Source organism: Falco naumanni, chromosome 20 (assembly GCF_017639655.2).
Source record: "Falco naumanni isolate bFalNau1 chromosome 20, bFalNau1.pat, whole genome shotgun sequence".
Taxonomy (NCBI): domain Eukaryota; kingdom Metazoa; phylum Chordata; class Aves; order Falconiformes; family Falconidae; genus Falco; species Falco naumanni.
Window position 1 is genome coordinate 2,031,484 of NC_054073.1, and position 19,800 is coordinate 2,051,283.

Genomic DNA, 19,800 nt, shown 5'->3' on the forward strand with positions numbered 1-19,800 from the left:
CTGAAGCAACTAAAACCCACCACCCCTTTCATCTTTGCCCTCTGTGCTTTCAGCTGGTGCATTGGACAGGCACTGAGCGCAAAACGTGGATGTTTGTGAGGACGTGGCGTGCGACACCATCAGAGATGATGTGGTTGCGTGCGCTGGAGCCCGGCAGCTCGGCAGCTGGAGGAGGCGGTACAGGAGAGCAGCAAGGAGCCAGCAGGTAGGCAAGCTTGACACCTCCGTCTGGGAACGCTGCCTTCCCCTCCTGCCTTCACCTTCTTGTCCAGCCCATCGCACTGCCTGGCAGAGCTGCTCCAGCGCTGTCTGCGCTCACCCGCACTCCCGTCCAACAGCCCAAGGCACCACGGTTCTCGCGTTCCCCAGGAGCGCCAGCGCTTGCTCAGCCAAAGCAGGAGGAACCCATTCAACTCTTATGCTCAGCCGCATGCTGTTTGCAAATACTTCATTTCTTTTTTTAAACAGAAAACATCTTTAAAGGTGTGTTTTCCTTCTGTCCACAGGTGGCTTTTAAAGGGTGACCAAGGCTTTTTACCCACCCAGATCAGAACTCAGAGTTGCCTGGACCACAAGCACCCATAGGGTAGACACGGCACGTGCCACACAGTAGCCCAGATTGCTGGAACACCCAAAGGATTACAGCGTGCTTCCCGTTACAGCCGGCAGGTTGTTCTTTTAACTAGGGCAAATCGAGAAGCAACTTGCACAAAACGTGCCAACCTGCAACCAAAACCTTCGCTGGAGACACGGGGGAAAGCGAGCGCTGTCCCCGTCCTGGCGGTGGGGAGCACCGTGACCCAGCTGACACACACCCGACCCATCCGGTAAAGGGACTGCCGAGGCCGGAGCATTTACACATCTAACAGAGTACGGTACCTACCAGAACCCCAGGCAAGAAAACAACAAAAGCTGCTTTTTTTTTTTTTTTTTGCTGCCCTTCTCCAGCAAAACTAAAGCCTTGCAGCTGTTAGTAACCTTCACTACCTGAAACTAGGACTAGACTTCCCAAAATCAGTATTTTTGGGGCATCCCACAAACTCCATCCCACCCATAGCACAAACACCCAGGCTTGTCTTAACAGGTTTATTTTGTTTCCAAAACAAGTCAGATCAGAACTTCAAAAGGAGTAACAGATTTACAGCATGTGTTCACGTTATCACCCTTTATACAACATCCTGGAGCAGCTCTTCGGAGATCACTCAAAGCCACTGCAAAGGAGATATTTACATAGGTCAGGATACTACACAAAACCTGGGCGTGCTCAACATCTGCACTAACAAAAATCACCATTTTCACTTTTATCGGGTGCTGCCTGTCAGTGATGCTTGTCCTGAGGAAGCACAAAGGCAGCAAAGCAGGCTCTACACCCACAAAAAAACTCTCCCATGCCCAAAGAACTCACACCGATGCCTTCAGGGCTCGGCCGTAAAAGGGAGAGCGGCCAGGCAGACAGTGGAGCCCGAAGCTGCCTCCCAGAGCGTGAGGAATCTGGGAGCAGCCCGGATCAAGGAGACTACTGAGGCACGTGGCAGGGACGTTATCCTGCAACGGCTGCACATCACCCAGCTCTCATTAACCACTTTATTTTGGGCCTTCAGGATTTGCCGGACTGCCAGCTCGCAGGCCAAGAGCTCAAAGCGTGGGTAATCCAGCAAGCATTACCTGACAAGGTGTGCAATGTCCCAGTTGGCTTCCAGGGTCAATGGTCCTTCCACCTCCACGCCTTTCTCTGTTGCAATAGCTACTTCATACTGAGGACAAAAAAACATTGAAAGTTCTCAATAAAGCCCAAATTCCAGACCTGGATTTAGGATAGGCCCTGTGAAAGCTCTAATCAGTAAGTCAGTAATTACAGCCGTCCTTTAAACAGGTTTGTTTTAATGTGGCTTTGCATTCAGTAACATTTTCCTCGGTGGACAAGCAGAGGTAGTTGACAGTAGACAGAAAGGCTCCCAAAGCTAAAAGGTTGCAGCCTCTGGAGGCTACAGCTGCGGAGATGGGAGAAGCATCATCAGATCTCAGAAAACACCAGAGATGAGCTTTGCTGAGACTCAGAGTGCTCTTCCGAGGCGCAGGGCACCAGGGGAGGCTGGCTCTGGAGGACAGCTTCGCTAACGCGATCTCTTACTACACCCCCTCTGCCAACTCGGGAGTTACTGCAAGGTTCCCTGTGACCAGAGGCGACCCTGGGTGAAGACTGGACCAGCAGCCCGAGGCGCGCACAGGCATGGCAGGGCACAGCTGGGCACTTACTCTGTTGAATGATCGGGCATCTCTGTAGTACAAGATTTTCATGCAACGCTCAATCAAGTCACGGGCCTCCTCCTTCGTCAGGCTGGATTTCTTCTCTAAGACTTCTCTCATCAGGGGCTGGGGGGGGGGAAAAAAAACAAACCCACAAGCTTGACAGCTCAGTCACCCAGCACTGAGGCTGCTTTAGCAGCTGAGCAGAGCAAGAGCGTACTCTACCTGAGCAAGGTACGCTCCGTAACCTGTAGCAAGCGTAGGGGCTTCATAGGCCACGCCAAGCATGTCCACGTAACCTAGGAAGCTGAAGGGACAGATCTGTGAGCGTGCTGGCTGTGCCGGAGAGCAACCTGACTTCTGAGCGGCTACACGTAGCCAGAGAACCTCCCAAATCCCATGCCATGAGAGGCAGCCCTGGGGAAGGACACAATATAACCACCACCTGCTCCACGCCGCTCGTCCTTGCTCACCTCTCGCCATTGTAGTACCCTCCGATGATGACAGTGTTCCAGAGCGGATTTATCTTGGACCTCCGGTTGTACATGACCCTCGTCAGCCACGAATGAATGGCTTTCGGGCTGTAACTGTGGCCATCTCCCAACAGCTCCTCATCGATTCTAATTTGGGTAGAAATTTCATCCAACTAAGAAAAGCCAGAAACCACCCAGAAAGGACAGCAGCATCCCCTGCTGCACCACGCAGAGCACCCTCCCGCGAGCTCCCCGCGGGCTGTGTCCAAGCAAGACCTTCCCTACAAGAGGCGAAACAGTCCAAGGCCACAAAGAGCAACTGAAACTGCTCTCCACAGCGCTCAGCAGAGGATTTGGAAAAGACACTTGTACCAAAGGGATTGCCAGCGGACAAGGGGGATTTCAGCCCAGTCCTGTCCCTGCTCAGTAAACGCATTTAATTATGTTTCAGCCCTTTAAGGACCGGGAAAAGGGCAGCACGGCGCCAGCCACAGCAGGGTGGGGGCTGGCCCGGCCCGAGCAGGGCCGCAGGAGCCACAGCCGGCCGGGGTGAGAGCACTTACACCATCTGGTCGATGATCTGCTTGAGGTACTGGAAATCGGCGTAGTCACCGGACGCACCCAGCATGGTGGTGTCATTCACCTTGAGGAGCCTGGAGATGCTGCGGAAGCGCGCGAGGGAGCCGTAGGAGCCCATCATGTCCGCGGCGATGATCACGCCCCCGTCGAACTTCACTCCCAGCACCGAGGTGCCCGTCACCATGGGGCTCCTGCAGGCCCAAAGGTCAGCGCGGCCGCGGCCTCCCCCAGGCCCTCAGCCCTCGCCCCCCCGGGCCTCCCCCAGGCCCTCAGCCCTCGCCCCCCCGGGCCTCCCCCAGCCCCAATTTCCCCGCCCCAGCGCTCCCCCTGCTCCCACCTCTGCTCCTCCCCGGCTCCCCAGACCCACAGCCCAGCCCCTCGGAGGCCACCCCAGCGCCCCCAGCCCCCTCGCCCCCCGCCGGCCCCCCGCACTCACAGCGTCCGGCCGAAGGGCAGGAGGCCGGCGGCGGGGCCGGGCGCGCCGGGAATGTACGTCTGCCCCGGGGCCGGGCCCCCGGCCCAGAACGGCGGCGGCGCCCGCGCTCCCCCGACCTCCATCTTAGTCACGGTGCGGCCCGCGCTGCGCAGGCGCTTCGGGGGCGCGGCCCCTCCCGGCCGCCGTAGGCCCAGGCGAGGCGGGGCGCCGCCATCTTGGGTGCGGCCAGGGCCCGCTGGGAGGGTTGGGCGCAGGCGCCATCTTGGGTGTGGCGAAACTCGCCCCTTGGGGCCGAGGGCTCGTTCCACCGCTGGTTCCCGCGCTGTCCCCGAAAGACAGGGGGCCGCATGGGCCCCTCGAGGGCGCGGGCGGGCGGGCAGGGGCGGGCGAGGCCGTTCACGCAGGGGCCGCCGCCCCGGCCGCAGCTCCCTCCCCAAGATGGCGGCAACCCGCTTCCGGCACTGCGCGCGTCACGTGAGTGCCCTCCCGGGGCCGGCCAGCGCCGGCGGGCGTGGCCGGGGGTGGGGCGTAGCGGCTCTGGTCTCGCCTTGGGGCGTGGCCCGGCCTGGCGCGGTCCAATGGGCGGTCCCGGGGGCGGGGCCTGGGCCAAGGTAACAGGTTGCGGTGGCAGCGGCGACCGGCGGCGCCGGCGGCGGGCGGTGAGTGGCGGCTGTGGCGGGGTCCCCTACGGCAGCGCCTATAGGGGCGGCTGTGGCGGGGTCCCCTATGGCAGCGTCCCGTACGGCAGCGCCTATAGGGGCGGCTGTCCCGGGGTCCCCTGTGGCAGCGCCTATAGCGGCCGGCACATAGGGGTGGCTGTGCAGGGAGGGTGCCCTGCCCTATGGCAGCGCCTTTAGGGGAAGGGTCTGTAGGTGTTGCCCTTCCTGGGCTGTGCCCTGCCCTGTGGCAGAGCCTATAGGGGCTAGTGCCATAGGGGCTGTTATCTCTTCTGTGTGCCCTGCCCCATGGCAAAGCCCATAGGTGCTGGGACTGTAGGTGTTGTCTTTCCTGGGCTGTGCCCTGCCCTGCGGCAGTGCCTATAGGAATTGGGGCTGTAGGGTCTCTGCTTCCTAGGCCATGCTCTACCCCATGGCAGAACCTATAGGGGCTGGGCCTGTAGGGGCTTTTCTCTGGGGGGGAACCTTGCGCTATAGAAGATGCTGTGGCGTCCCTTGTCCTTGGCATGTGCTCTGCCCTATAGCAGTCTCCGCAGGGGTTCTTGCCCCACGGTGTGACCTGCCCTATAGCAGATCCTATAGGGAGCCCTCAGGCTGCTCCCCCAGTGAAGGACCTGGATTGTCCCTGTCGTGCCAGCTCTCCTCCATCAGGGATCTGCTGTCCCCTATGGCCCCTATAGAAGTGCCTTTACCTGTCTGCTGTGGGCGCTGCCCCTTCCATAAGGGCTCGGCTTTTCCCTGTGGAAGTTGTGTCTGTAGGTGCCCTGTCCTTTGGGGAGAGCTCCCACACAGGGACCCTATAGCATCCCTCCATAGGGCCCGCTATAGGGGTGCTGGGCAATGCTGCCTGGATAGCACGGAGGCGCCAGCCGGGAGGGCAAGTGGCAGCCGGGGCCAGGGGAGCAGCCTTGGGGCCACCGGGAATGTCGCTGTGGGGCGGGAGACCCTCAGGCTTCACCGGGCACCCGGGGCTTCGTTTTTAGCAGCCTCTTTAAATAAGAAAGAAAAATGTGGGGCTTGGGTGTCGCCCTTGCTGCCACCCGACTTATGACCGACGTGCACCTCGAGGTCCCCACTGTGCTGGTCCCGTCCCCTGCCTGCCATGGTCCAGGGGCGCTGGCGGCGGGCTGGGGGCTGCCTGGCCTCTCCCACCGCCCCAACCAGTCCAGCTGGTTTGGAGCCCTGGCCGTGCGTCTCTGTCCGGCGGGGATGAGGTTTGCGGCGCAGCCCCCCGCTGTGTGCGGCCGTGGCAGCATTTCCCCCTCGGCGTCTTCTTTTTTGGGGTGGGGGCTGCAGTGTCGCCTCCAGGCGCTGCCCGGGGATGGAGAGTTGGGGGGATGCTGAGCCGGTCCTGGCCATGGCAGCAGGACGGTGGCAGGGGGACACACGGGGGTCCCTACTTTGGGGTAGAGCTGGAGCCCCCAAACCCTGCAGCACCGGGGAGCCGCTGCCTCGTGCAGAGCTACGTTATGTCCCCGCGGCTCTTCCCTGCTCCGTGCCGGTGTCCCCCGGGGAAATATTTATCCCCGTGAGTGTGGGGATCAAAATAATTCCGGTTTTGAAGGCACGACTTGCTTGGAAACCAGTAAACTGATCTGATGGGTGCCGTGGTAAACACGTCACAGTGCGGCCAGTGCCGCGCCGGTGGTCCTGGGGCGCTGCGGAGGAGTGTGGCCCTCGGCACGGCGATGGTTGTGGCTCTGACCCTGCGGTGTTGGGGTCCCGCAGGAGGGGACGGGGCTTTCGGTTCCTGAAACCTGGCCTTGGGAGCGGGCAGGGAACGGGATTTTCAGCATCGGGTTGATGATTAACCCGAGGGCGGATGGGAAGGAATTTGGTTCTTATCAGCTCCTGTGGGAGCCCCAGGGGCCACCGTTACCCCCCGCCGTGGTGTCCCCTGGCAGCCACTGCGCCCTGCTGCCATCGCCCTGCTGCCGTCACCCTGCTGCCATCGTGGCACCCTGGCGAGCCCGTCCCTGTTGCGTGACACAGGTGCCCTGGTTTCGGTTCCTCTGACCCGCCTGGCAGCTCGTGTGCTCGGCTGAGGACTTATCGAGGTTTCAGGCTCCGGAGTTTGCAGGAGAGCAGGAATAGCCGGTCCCTGGCGGTGTCGGCGCGGGCTGGCCCGGTGACGGGCAGGGCACAGGCACGGCGTGTGCTGCCCGCGCCCGAAACCATCCCCGGACTTTGGCCCCGAGCAACTGTGTGCGAACGCACCCGAGCGAGCGGCACGGCCGATGGGGTGGAGGGGAACCCTTGGTGGGAACAGCCTGAACCTTGCCGGGAGCCAAAAAACAGGTGACTGGGGAGAAACACGGGCTTTGTGCGTCCCTGCTGGCCCTTTCCCTGCCATGTCGGTCTGGGCCGAGGTGCCGTGGGATAATCCAGCGGGGTTTGCTCCCCACACTCGGGGGCTGCAGCCACCACACGAGCTGCCCGGTTCGGAGCAAGGTGGCTCGGAGATGGGTGCTGGTGGCAATGGGAACGGTGCCGGCTCCTCGGCGTGTGGTCGAATTACCTGGCTGACCTTGATGGAGGAGGAACAGCCTGAGCCGGCTGCCATTGCCTTCCCTACCTGGCTGGTTTTGGCGCTGGCAGGGAGCGCAGAGCCCCGCTCAGTGTAGGAGCCTTTTCCAGCACCGCCTGCGAATTGCAAAACAACTTTCTGGGTTAACGTCGTCGGCACAAAGGGCTTATTGTGCCGCTGAGCCGGGCGAGCGGAGCTGGCTGCTCGCCACCCCGGCACTGCCGGCCGGCAGCGTGATGCTGGAGCTGCGTGACTGTGGTGAGGGTCCTGTCCTGCCCCATCGCTGCCCGCCCCTGCCCAGCTGCAGGACCCCCTGCCCGGTGCCACCGCCACCAGCCCGACCCGGGGCAGGGTTGGGGTGTTGGAGCAGGTGACAATAACCCGCCTGGTTTATCCCCAACTCTGCGACACCCCCCCTCCGGCTTCCAGGCTCCTTCCCTGTGGTTTCCAGTGAAATCCCCTCCCGGGGCTGTTTCCACAGAGGAATGTGATCTGGCTCCAGCCCCTTTATCTGCGAGCTGGCGCCGGGCCAGGAGGAGGGAGGCATTCCTGGCAGATTACCGGCCTGGCGCACCTGCTCCCGCTGCTGCTGCCAGAGCCCCCCAACGCACCTGGGGCCGGTGCAGACCCTCAGCCAGGCAGACCCCTGCGGTCACCGGCCACCTGCCTCCCGCCTGTGCCAGGGCAGGGCAGGGGGGCAGAGCCACGTCCTTGGCCAGCGGCAGTGCTGGCACAGCCGGCGCTTTGCTTGCCGAGCCCCGGTGCCGCGCGAGGATGCCGTGCCACCCCTCGCCGCCCATCCGAAGGTCTTCCCAAGGCGGGTGCTGCGCTCAGGCCTCATGGTGCCCAGCCCGGGGGCTCCGGGGGCTGAGCCTCCTCCTCACCAGCCGCACTTTGGACACTGGCAGCTGCGGGAAACCCCAAGTCTCGTTCCTGCAGCCAGTTCCCTCTCCACGGTTCCCCGCGGCAGGTTGGTGGCTGTCCTGCTCCCCCCAGACCCCCCATCCCGATGGCTCGGAGGACCGGTGGGATTCACTGCAGGGGCTCTGGCTGCGGGCGCTGGGCTCGGGGTGTTGTCGCATAGGCTGGTGTTTGTTGCTGATCTCGTTAGCTGGACACCATGCAGGGATAACGAGCTCATGGGGGGGGGGCTCTTCTCCCATCCCTTCTGCTGGCTCCTGGGTTCCGTCGCCTCTGGAATAAGCAGCCGGTGCTTTGCAGGCTGCTGGGGCCGGGGGGCTGCAGGAGACCCCAAGGGCTCGTGGTGACTCCAGCAAAATGGAGGAGGCGCAGGAGCTGCCCCTGCCGAGTTTGGCCAGGGGACGGGAGCAGACGGCGGCGGTGGGGAGCTGGCACGGCCGGGGGAAGCGAATGGCTCGTCCTTCCTGGCACTGCCCAGCGGGGTCGGCACAGCACCGGCTGCCGCCTCCGGCCCCGCCACCGCCGGCACCTTCTGTCTCCCCGCACAACACCAGGTCCCACGCAGCGGGGCTCCGGCCCCAGCTGCTCCGCACAGCGGGCGCGGGCGGGGAGGTGGGCTCGGCGTTGGCGCGAGGCTGTGGCAGCATCCAGCTGAGCTCAGCACCCCGCGGTCCATCCCTGCCTCCGCTCTGGGCTGCGGCAGCTCTGGGGGCAAAGACCTAAGCTGAAAGCGCGGGGCTCTGGGTTGGCAATTTTGTTTTTCTCCATGCACGGTATGTGTTTAAGCACACCCCCCCACCCAGTTTGGGGTCCCCTTGCGTCCTGGGGTGCCCCTGGGACACTCACCAGGGGTGCGGGTGCAAGCTGAGCGCTCGGCACCTCGCATCGCTCCTGGCATCCCGCTTAATCCAGGGAAAGGAGCCGCTGCGGGTGCTCGGAGCCGGGGTGAGCACGGTGCCGTGGGGGTGAGCACGGTGCCGTGGGGCGAGGCGGCTGATCTGGGGCTTTTCCATCACTTAACACACACACCCCCCCCCCCAGATGCCGTAGGTGAGCTCCTCCCCGCGCCCCTCCCCCCCCCCCCCCGCGTCCTCCGGTCTCCCGCCAGCCGGTATCACCGTGGGTGCCGCCGGGGCCGAGGGGGAGGGTCACATCACGCTGTTCCCAATATGTCACTGCTCATCTCTGTCCCTCCCCACGGGACGCGGGCGGCTGCCCCGGCCGCGCTGGGGGTGATGCTGAGGGGCGCCCGAGCTCCGGCTGCAGCGAGGCTGCGGCGTTCCGCAGGCGCCTGGCAGGCAGCGGGAGCAGCGCCCGGCTGCGGAGCCCGGCTGGGATCTCTGCGATCTCCGGATCTCTGGGATCGCTGCCTCCCCTCCGCATACCCGGGGTCGGCTGCCAGGGGCCAGCGGCACAACGCGCGGTGAGGGTCCGGCTGCCGATGCCGGGTGTGGAGGGGGGGGGGGGGGGGTCGCTCTCCCTGCCCTCCCCAGCATCCCCCCGGGAGCAGCCGGGTGATGCCGGTGCGGGCACAGCGAGCCTTGTCCCCATCCTGTCCTGGGGACGCTGCAGCGCTGGCACCGGCTGTCCTCTGGCACGCATCCTCGTGGGGTGGGCAGGCGCCGCCAGACCCTCGCCGAGCGCTGCCTCTGGTCTGCGGGTGACTCTGTGCCCTCCCCCCCTCCCCAGGACCGCGTGCTGAGCCCTGGGATGGAGTGGCCGGCGAGTGCGGCGATGGAAGAGAAGCAGAGCCCCGTGGACTACGGTGTCCAGATCCGCTTCATCAATGACCTGCAGGAGCCCCGGAGACCCCCCAAGACACGCAGCAAGCCCGGCTCCTACGGGGTGGCCGTGCGGGTGCAGGGCATCGCGGGGCAGCCCTTCGTGGTCCTCAACAGCGGCGAGAAGGGCGGCGACTCCTTCGGGGTGCAGATCAAGAGCCAGGGCTCCTACCCCAACCCCCCCGCCGGCCCCTGGCTCTCCGGCTCCCTCAGCTCTGACTCGGACCTGCCGGAGAACCCCTACGCTGGGCGGCCGCCCCAGCGCGGCTCGTCCTGCAGCACGTCGGATGAGGAGGCGAGCAGCGCCTCGACGGCCCCCAAGGCTCCGCCGGGCAAGCGGCTGCTCCAGGAGGAGCTGCGGAGGTCGCAGTCCCACGGGGATCTGCTCAGTGCCACCATGGACCAGCCCTTTGCCACCGGTGCTCCATGGGCCGGTGGCAGCCGGCAGCCCCGGGCCCTGGCCGGCAGCAGAAGCAGCAGCATGATGAACATCGCGCCAGAGCGGAGCAAGGCTGCTGGCTCCAGGGCCGGGGGCAAGGACGCCTCCTCGGACACGGAGGCTGCAGCAGCCGCCGGCGGCAGCGACGTGGACACCAAACCCCTCTCCTCGGTGGATTCCCTCATCAGCAAATTTGATGGGAAGGTGCAGCCTCGAGGGCGGGCGGCCAGGAGGGGCCGGATCCCCTCGGAGGAGAGGAAACGCTCGCAGAGCCTGGACGGCCGCATCTCCCACCGCGACGTGCCGGATGCTGGGGAGCTGAGTGGTGCCCAGCGCCAGGCCGGCAGCCTTCGCCCCCAGCCCCCGGTGCCCACCAGCAGCCTGGGCCACCTGAGCAGAGCCGGGGGGATGGAGGACAGGGGGGCGAGGGGCCCACGGCCAAGCCGGGGCGTGGAGGAGCCCATGGCCGAGCAGCTGCAGAGCAAAGCCCGTGCAGAGCTACAGGTACCAGGGGGCCGCATCCTGCTGGGATCACAGGGGTCACAAGCCCCTTAGAGTGGGGCACCCACACGGGCACAAAGGCGAGCACCGGTGTTCACTGGAGCAGCAGGACCCGGGGGGTGGGGGGGTGGGACTCATGTCCTTGCTGGAGCTGAGCTTTTTTATCCCTCACGGCAGCTCAAATCCACCCCGGACCTGCTGCGGGACCAGCGGGAGGTCACCCAGCCTGGCAGCAGCGAGCACCCCAAGGAGGTCATCTACAGCATCCTGAAGGAGGGGTGAGCCCCCCAAAGCCCCCCCCCGAGCATCCCCATCACTCCCTGCCCCTTTTGCAAAGCCCTGGTAGCTGTGGCCAGGGGGCTGTAGGGTGGTTTGGGAGCGGGATGCCCCCGTAGCCAGCAGGCGCTCAGGATTTTGGGGGAGTGAGCAGCAAAGCCCCCCGGCTCGGCTGCGCGCCCCCATCCCTGAGTGCTTCCCTCTGCTCTGACACCCACAGGAGCAGCGAGAGTGAAATCTCCCTGAAGAGGAAAACTGCCCGGCTGCTGGAGAGGATGCAGGAGCTGGCGGTGAGTTAAAGCTATCCCAGTGCCACTCCCTGCTTGCGGGGTGGGGGGAGACACCGGTCCCCAAACACCCCCGGCGGCTCCTGCCTTCCCAGTACCGTGTCCCAGTGTGCCAAGGGCAGGACCCCAGTGGTGTGCAGCTGGCAGGCAGTGGCTGGGGACCCGGCTGAGGCCCTGGGGGGTTGCAGCACCCCGAACCCACGGGTGAGCCTGGGGGGTCTCTCCAGGCACCCACCAAGGACGCGGCGTGTTCCCAGCCCCAGCACCGTGAGCTGGCCAAGAAGGTGGAGGAGCTGCAGGAGAAGCTGGACGAAGAGACCAAGGTGAAGCCGAGCGGGAGGCTGGGGGACACGGGGTGGCAATGTGCATCCCCGCGGGGGGGGAAGCGCAGTGGGTCCCTGCTCTGAGCCCCCTTCCCTTGGGCTCGGGTGCCCAGGTGAGACCAAACCTTCTCTGGCTGCTTTGCAGCCCGGTGGGGTGCCTCAGGGATGGGGGGCTGCAGCATCCTTCCTGTCCCCGCCAGAGCTGGGGGATGCTGGGCGGAGGGACCGGGAGCACCGCTGCAGTCGCTGGCTGATCTGCCCCCAGGAGGGGACATAACTGATGTGCCCCCCACCCCGGTGTCCCCTCTCCCACAGCTGCGCCAGAAGCTGGAGCTGCCCAGGGAGCCGGCGAGGAGCAGCTCTGCTCGGGCGCTGGAGGCCCGGCTGCGGGAGGCCGAAGGGGAGAGCCAGCGCCTGCGTGGGGCCCTGGACAAGAAAACCCAGGAACTGCAGAGAAGTTTGCAAGAGTAAGAGCCACCAGCGGAGTCTGCAGCCACGCTGCCGAGCGCGCCAGGACTGGGGCCGTTTGTCTGTGCCGCATGTGGGGATGCAGATGGATGGGTGGTGGGAGGGTGGCCGAGGCGTTTGGGGATGCAGAGAGGGCTGGGGGAGAGCAGGCTGAGTGGCTGCCACCCCCGCTGTCCCCATCCCCTTTGCTGTGCCGGGATGAGCCGCTCACCAGTGTGGATGCTCGTAGGTGGGTGCTGCAGCCCCAGCCCTTCGGGGCTCAGGTGTGGCTGGGGTCTTGGGGGGAGGGCTGGTCCCTGCCCGGCTGCCAGGGGCCCTGTGCTGCCCCCCAGGCTGAGCGAGCTGAAATCGGCCAAGGAGCAGGCGGAGACCCAGCTGGGCGACTGCAGGGAGCAGCTGTTGGTGCTGCACCAAGAGCTCAACCACCTGCGCCAGGGCTCCGGCACGTCCCCGGACGGCGATGCCCTGTACAAGGTACGGCGCTGGTTGCGCCAGGGCTGAGCATTCCCTCCGTGCCGCTCGGCTGCCACCGAGCCCGGCTATCCCGCTCGCCCAGGAGTTGCTGGAGACCAGGGAGGAGCTGGAGGAGGCCCTGAGCTCCAAGCAGCGGCAGGAGGAGCAGCTGCGGCTGCGGGAGCGGGAGCTGACGGCGCTGAAGGGAGCCCTCAAGGAGGAGGTGGCCAGCCACGACAAGGAGCTCGACCGCGTCCGGCAGCAGTACCAAAGCGACATGGACCAGCTGCGGCGCAGCATGGAGGACATCTCACAGGTCCGGCCATGAGGAGGGCTGCTGGGGCGAGCCGGGGGACGGCACTTGCTGGCTGTGGCTGGGGAGGGTCTCGTCTTGGAGTTGGTGTCCTTGAATTCCCCCTTTAAATAGTCCTGAGCTGGAAATGGGGTTTGTGTCCTGCCCCAAACTGACCCCACTGGGGCACCCAGCTCTCACTCCATCATTGGACCCTCCAGGGTGGAGGTGCTGGGGGGGGGTGGAGCCAATGTGCGGAGATGTGGGGGCTCCCCAGGTCCCTGCAGGGGTTCCTGGGCTGGTTCGGGGGCAGCATTAACCGGGACAGGACCTCAGCACCGTTGGAGCATCCCGTGAGGATGCCACTCTGTGGGTGAGCGCTCAACGCTGCCATCCAGGATCAGGCCAGCCTGGAGTCAGAGAGGCAGAAGATCAATGCTGTGGTGAGGAACCTGCAGCGGGAGCTGGAGGAGAGCACAGAGGAGACGGGACACTGGCGGGACATGTTCCAGAAGAACAAGGACGAGCTCCGCAACACCAAGCAGGAGTAAGTGCCAGGGCTGTGCCTGAGCCAGAGCCACGAGCAGCTTTCAGGGAGGCCCAGCCACTCGCAACCATCCAGCATCTTTACTTCAAACCCCATTAAAACGTGTCGGGAGCTGGGATGGGGCTGGTTCTCCTCCTCCTACCCTGGGCACATGGGGAAGAAGGCGATGGCCGAGCCGGGTGCCGCTCTCCCAGGCATATTGGGACGTGGGAACGGGGCTGTGGGACACAAAGACACGGGGATGGCTTTGGGTGGCCTCATCCTGCCTCTCTCCAGGCTGCTGCAGGTGAAGCTGGAGCGGGAGGAGTTTGAGGAGGAGCTGCGGGAGCTGCGGGAACGCTTCGCAGCTGCCCGGGAGGAGGCGGACCAGGCGCGGAGCAGCGCGGTGGACCCCAGCGAGCTGGAGGCGCTGAGGAAGGTGGGTGAGGAGGGAGCAGGCACACGCAGCACCAGGGACCATGTCCAGCGCTGAGGGTCGCTGACCCCCTGTCTCCTCCATCCCAGGAGCTGCGGCAGGCACGGGAGACACAGCGGGAGCTGGTGGCGGAGAAGCAGAGCCAGGAGGAGCAGGTGCGGCAGCGGGAGCGGGAGCTGGCGGCGCTGAGGGGCACCATGCAGGAGGAGGCGTCCAGCCGCGATGGGGAGCTGGAGCGGTACCGCAGGGACCTGCAGCAGCTCCAGCAGGAGCGGGACGAGGCCACCAAGGTGAGCACCAGGCAAAGGGGTTTGCCCCTGCCCAGCCACGAGCTGATTCCCCACTGTGGGTGTCCTCACGCCTTCCGGCGAGCCCCAGGTTTTGCAGCTGTGGGGGCGATGAGGCAAATCCACAGCCCTGGATCCACCACCCTGGGCTCCTCCCGATGGATGCAAGCCGCAGCTGGCCTCCAAGCCTGCCTGGCTCAGCAGCTGACCCCGGGTCCACCCCGTGCCATGGCTGCATTGTAGGCAAAGGCATCCCTGGAGAGCACGCGGGAAGCGTCGGAGCAGGCGAGGAAGACTGTGGAGTCCAGCCTGCGGGAGGTACAGGAGCAGAATGACGACCTGAGGAGGAAGATCCTTGGGATGGAGATGCAGCTGAAGGAGTACGAGCGCCTGGGCGAGAACTGGGAGGGCTCCCAGGCACGGCTCAAGGAGAAGGTCACCAAACTGGAGGTACTGGGGCTGTAGCCATTCCTGAACTGCCCTGAGCTGTTCTCCTGCCGCGGGAAGGAGTCCGAATTTATCCCTGCTTGCAGGCAGAGCGCAGGCAGATGGAGGAGTCGCTGGGTGAAGCCATGGAGCGGGAGCAGGAGCTGCTGATAGCCAAGCGGTCGCTGGAGACCCGCTTGGAGGAGGCACAGCGGAGCCTGGCCCGGCTGACGCAGGAGCACCAGGAGCTGAGCGTGTCCTACCAGGATGAGCAGCGGCAGAAGGAGCAGCTCAAGCGTGCCAAGAGCGAGCTGGAGGAGCAGAAGCGCCTGCTCGACCGCACCACGGAGAAGCTGAACAAAGAGGTTGGCCACATGGGTGGCTCCAGGGCCACTTGCACCCCCAGGTCCCCTGTCCCATGGGGCATCGTGTGCCGTGACACCTGGTCTCTGTGCCACAGGATGGGGATCTCTGAGACGCCCTCGCTGGGTTGGGGCGGGGGGATTCAGGACTCTGGGCATGGATCTGGTTTCCCTGCAGAGCTGGTTGGGACTGATCCTTCCCCGATGGCCGGGGAGACTCTGCAAAACCACGTTGTCCCCAGGGATCAGCATCCCCAGGTGTCCCAGGGCCAGGTCATCCCCTGCCCTTCTCCAGGCAGCTCCTCAGGAGCTTGGTGCCTGCTCAGAGCCTGGAGTCATCCAGGCTGCTCTGGCAGGGCTTGCACCCCTCTCCACGATGCTCCTGAGCCCGCGGGGCCGAATTGTCCCTGCCGGCTCCGTGCCCACGGGTATCTTCTCCCACCTCGAGCACGTCAGCTCGGGACAGGGTGCAAAGGCTGGTCCCCAGCTCCTGAGCTGTCCCCGCTCTGCTGCAGCTGGAGCAGATGACAGAGGAGTCACACAGCTCGCTGACCATGCTGAAGTCGCAGCTGGAGGAGTTCAAGGAGAAGTCGCGGAAGGAGATCACGGACTCCCAAAAACAAGCCAAGGATCGGGGCGCCGAGGTGGAGAAGATGCAGTTCAGCATGGGACGGCTGCAGGATGAGGTGCGGCGAGGGCTGGCGGGCTGTGGGTGCCCACGCTGTCCTCTTCGACCCTCCATGGGGAGCCCGGGGACACGTCCCGCATGGTGACACTGTTGCCCTCCGTGCCACAGGTCGCTCGGCTGAAGCAAGCGCTGCAGGACAGCCAGGCGGAGCGGGAGAGCGTGTTGCTGGATAAGGAGGTGCTGCTCCAGCGCCTGCACAACCTCGAGCAGGAGATGGAGACCAAGAAGCGCTCCCAGGACGATCGCTCGCGGCACGTCAAGGCGCTGGAGGTGGGGAGCGCGGGCACCCCAAAACCGCTCACCCCATCCCTGCAGTGCTGTGTGCTAACAGCAAGGGGCAGAGCTCGCCCAGCCATGGGGAGTTACGCAGCCTGGCAGCGCTGCGGGGGGCGTGCTGCTCCTAATATTAGTATTTATTAATTGCCAGCGCAGCCGGCTTTGTTTCAGTTCCGTCCCGGCATTGCCCCGCGGCTTGGCTTGCTGCTTGCCCTCGCTTTGCGGGTTGCTCTCCCCCAGCGGGGTGGTGGGTGCACGGGGGGCTGCACAGCATCAAGCTGCCGGGTCTCATATCCGAGCATCTCCCTTCTCCCGCCTGCCAGAGCCTCCCGGGCTGCTTGGGTTGGGTTTTGCAGGGCTCGGAGCATTGTGGGGGCAAAGCCCCTTCCCCCGGCACCCGGCTCGCTGGCCTGAGCCCCTCCTGCTTGCCTGTCCCCCTGCCCATGCTGACCCTTCCCGTCCCCTTGCAGGAGAAGTCCAAGCGCCTGGAGGTGGAGCTGGACGAGGAGAGAACCACAGTGGAGCTGCTGACGGAGAGGGTCAACCGGAGCAGAGACCAGGTAGGGCAGACGGTGCCGAACCTGGCTGGTGCCGTGGCAGAGCCACCCCTGGCTCCGGCAAAATAGTGCTGGATAACTCAGGTCCTCGGGTACAACTGGTCACTGGAGTTAAAACCCCATTAATTAGTTATTAGCAAGCAAGCTGGAGCTCTCTGTCACTCTAAACACAACCGAGATGACGGTGTCTGGAAAGCTGGTTCAGGCACAAACGGAAATTATACAAGCTTGGAGAAAGAAAAAACAACAAAAAAGAAATCCCCTGAAATTACAGGGTGAGGTTTGTGTTTGTGCAGGAAGTTGGGGCGTAAATTACGCCGGTCTCGAGGCTCTCCCCTCCCTCTCAACCCACCTGCTTATTACCTTCAAAGCGGAGCCGGTGTTTGAGCTCTGCGGGTGGGCAGGAGGTGCCCGACGAGCCTCCCGGGATCTGGGGCAGCTCCTCTGCTTACAGCCTGTGTCCCTCCTGCCCCGCCGGGATCCAGCCTGGGGCTTGGAAAGGGGATTCCCACCCCTCAGGGGTGGTTTTCCTATTTTTCCATCTGGGAAAGCGGCACATCCCAGGGGGAGACTTTTCCCATAAATGCTGGATGTGTCTGCGGAGCTGGGATGTGCATGAAACCGCAGCTGGGTTCGGCTCAGAGGGGGCCCCACCGGATTTTGGGGCTGCTCCAGTAAAGTTCAAGCAATTTTTTGTATGAACTCTGATTTCCTTTGCTTGAAAATAATGCACAAAGCTGCGTGTTTCGCCTCGGTCAACCTGAAGAAGGCCCCTGGGGTGGTTCTGGTTTTGCTCCATTGGTGGCTCAGACCCACTCTGTGCCCTGCGGTGCCAGGCAGAGCTGGGAGCACACCCAGATCCCTGAGTCCCAGTCCAACCAGTTTAAACCCTCCAGTGGAAAACTGCAGCCCTCATCTCTGGGCTGCTCGCCAGAATGGTGGTAACTGATTTAGGAAGGAGCCAAAATCCTCTTGTCGGGGGTTTTTGGTGTCACCGACACCGGCTGTGTGCCACGGGACAGCCACCGTGCAGCTGTTGGGTGCGTTGGGTCTTCCCGTCCTCTGCAGCGCCAGTGGCTCGGGGAGAAATTACGGTGACCCTGGCCTCTCGCCGAGCAAATGCAGCGGCAAAGGACGTGGCAAAGCCAACCCGTGCCACGTCCTTGTCCCCAGATCGACCAGCTGCGGGCAGAGCTGCTGCAGGAGCGCTCCAGCCGGCAGGACCTGGAGTGTGACAAAGCCTCGCTGGAGAGGCAGGTAAGGTTGAACCGCGAGGGTCTGGGTCTAGCCCGTGACCGTGGGGGTGGCCAGACCCCTTGTCCCACAAGAGATGCAGGGCAAAGCGTCTCAGCGGGGCCCCGCTCCTCTCCGGAGCATCCCTGGGAGAGGGACTGTGTTCCCGAGGAGCTTTTCCTGCTGTGAAGTTCCCCCTCCTCCTCCCTGCTCTGGATACGGCCCGTCCCATCCTCCTCATTCCCCATCACTGGCCAGAGCATCCCTGGAGCTGTCTGGCATCTCCCCAGGGTGGCTCTCCTGCTGGATCCTACCTTTCCTCGCGGCTCCCCGCCAGCTTGCGTACCGATCCCTTCGTTAGCTAACCCCAAGCTGGCTCTTAACGAGACAGATCGATGGGAACTAAGCTCCTCGAGCTGTTCTTGTTCCCGGTGTGGAATTCCCATTGCCAAGAAAAACACGGGGCTCCTACTGCTGATGCCGCGGGGCCTGGCCCAGCAGTGGCTGCCATCGTTACTGGTGCCGGCTGACGAAGCTGGGCGATGCCGCTGTGCGGGGCGGGGTTTTGTGGTGCTTTTGGGGTTGGTTTGTGGGTTTTTGGTCAACAGGGGTGTTTAAGAGCAGAAATGGGGGTGTTGAGCAGGGATGGGCATCGCGGAGCTGATGCTCTTGCAGACCAGTGGTCCCCAGTACATCGTTGTTCCCTCCGCTCTCGCCTCGTGCCCCGGCTGGTGCCAGCGCGGCTAATTGCCGTTACATAACCTGGCTCGTTAGGTCTCCTCCTTAGGAAAGGGATTCTGGGCCCTGACTCACCGCCGGGATTTACATAAGCCGGGCTCTGCGCCTTTCCCACCGGGGCTGGGAGCCCCGCGGGGGTGACCGGGACGGCCTTGGGGTTTCTTCTTTCCCTGTAGAACAAGGAGCTGAAGAACCGCCTGGCCAGCTCGGAGGGGCTGCAGAAACCCAGCAGCAACGTCTCGCAGCTGGAGGCACGGGTGGAGGAGCTGCAGGACAAGCTGCAGGCAGAGGAGAGGTACCGGGCACAGAGACCCCCCACCTCGGGGGTGCCTTGGCCCTCGCCAGGTGCCATCCCCCACCCCGTGCCTCGCCGTAGGGAGAAGAGCGTCCTGCTGTCCTCCAACCGCAAGCTGGAGAGGAAGGTGAAGGAGCTGACCATCCAGATCGATGACGAGCGGCAGCACGTCAGCAACCAGAAGGACCAGGTAGGTGGCGGGCAGGAGCCCTCAGAGATGCCGACCGGCCTCGGGACCCCTGGGCACCTGCCCCGCACCGGCCATCCCCATCCCATGGGAGCTGCGCCGTCTCCCCACAGCTGAGCCTGCGGGTGAAGGCCCTGAAGCGTCAAGTGGACGAGGCGGAGGAGGAGATTGAGCGGCTGGAGGGCGCCCGAAAGAAGGCGCAGCGAGAGCTGGAGGAGCAGCACGAGCTCAACGAGCAGCTGCAGAACCGCATCAAGGCGCTGGAGAAGGAGGCTTGGTAGGGGGCTCCAGGCTGGGGGGGGGGGTCCCAGCCCCAGTGCCAGGCGAGGGCTGACCCCTCTTCTCCCTCCTCAGGCGCAAGGCCGCCCGTTCGGCCACTGATTCCTCCCTGCAAGACGACCAGCTCAGCTCAGATGAGGAGTTTGACAGCGCCTATGGGCCCTCCTCCATCGCCTCGCTGCTCAACGAGGCCAGCCTCCAGACCAGCTCCTGCTGACGCCCGCCGCGCTGCCCCGGCCGCTCCAGCCCAGAGCAGAGCTGCGTCCCAGAGGCCGGGTGACAGGCTCACCGCAGCTGCTGCCACTCGATGCAAAAACTCTTCCAATAACACCACCGTGAAGGGAAGTGCCGCTCAAGAAGCGGTGGGATGGGGGGACACCCCCATCCCTGACACTGTCTTGCCTCTTGGTCTTCATACGGGTCTCAGGGTGTGTTTGCACCGTGATGTTTTGCTGGGGGGAGCCGCCCACTGCGGCCGCCGCACCCCTCGGTGACCAGGTCCCGCCGGACACCATGGCCCTGGGGTCCAGGATGTGGCCCCAGGGATCAGGCTCCTGTGGGAGCAGCCGGAGCACGGGGCCGGAGGGGCTGGGGGCACCTGCGGCTCCGGCCACCCTGGCTTATTTTTATACGCAGCCACCCTTCATCCCCCCACTGCCCTTTCCCCTCTCCAAGTGATATTTTAAATAAAATCGAGCCTTTTAATGCCTGTGGCTCATGGGCCATCTGGGGTCCAAGGGGTGGCGCAGGCTCCGGCACGTCGGGCTGTGCGGCACCAGGCTCCTGCCCAGCTCAGGGAGCACAGCTCCTTCCCCGCTCCGCTGGATCTG

General features: G+C 64.3%; 2 protein-coding genes across 4 annotated transcripts; one reads left to right on the forward strand and one right to left on the reverse strand.

Moving 5' to 3' along the window:
• Nucleotides 1-1,072: 1,072 nt before the first annotated feature.
• On the reverse strand, nucleotides 1,073-3,887 carry PSMB4 (proteasome 20S subunit beta 4). Its single transcript, XM_040618861.1, has 7 exons — nucleotides 3,736-3,887; nucleotides 3,284-3,490; nucleotides 2,721-2,867; nucleotides 2,473-2,554; nucleotides 2,257-2,373; nucleotides 1,666-1,754; nucleotides 1,073-1,211 (listed from the first exon to the last, which is right to left on the reverse strand). Exons 1-7 carry the CDS (start codon nucleotides 3,855-3,857, stop codon nucleotides 1,199-1,201), a joined length of 777 nt encoding a protein of 258 aa, XP_040474795.1. The 5' UTR covers nucleotides 3,858-3,887; the 3' UTR covers nucleotides 1,073-1,198.
• A 433-nt stretch (nucleotides 3,888-4,320) lies between these two features.
• On the forward strand, nucleotides 4,321-19,675 carry CGN (cingulin). Of its 3 annotated transcripts, none has more exons than XM_040618441.1 (21): nucleotides 4,321-4,394; nucleotides 9,550-10,584; nucleotides 10,759-10,859; nucleotides 11,078-11,147; nucleotides 11,372-11,467; nucleotides 11,783-11,934; nucleotides 12,268-12,409; nucleotides 12,492-12,704; nucleotides 13,079-13,227; nucleotides 13,504-13,645; nucleotides 13,732-13,932; nucleotides 14,173-14,379; nucleotides 14,463-14,720; nucleotides 15,233-15,403; nucleotides 15,514-15,675; nucleotides 16,152-16,241; nucleotides 17,412-17,495; nucleotides 18,386-18,504; nucleotides 18,586-18,694; nucleotides 18,805-18,968; nucleotides 19,046-19,675. In XM_040618441.1, the coding sequence occupies exons 2-21, from the start codon at nucleotides 9,571-9,573 to the stop codon at nucleotides 19,185-19,187; spliced, it is 3,786 nt and encodes a 1,261-aa protein (XP_040474375.1). In that variant the 5' UTR covers nucleotides 4,321-4,394; nucleotides 9,550-9,570; the 3' UTR covers nucleotides 19,188-19,675. The 3 variants fall into 3 exon arrangements, with proteins under 3 accessions (XP_040474375.1, XP_040474373.1, XP_040474374.1); XM_040618439.1 differs by lacking the exon at nucleotides 4,321-4,394 and adding an exon at nucleotides 6,278-6,710; XM_040618440.1 differs by lacking the exon at nucleotides 4,321-4,394 and adding an exon at nucleotides 9,015-9,283.
• Nucleotides 19,676-19,800: the final 125 nt, after the last annotated feature.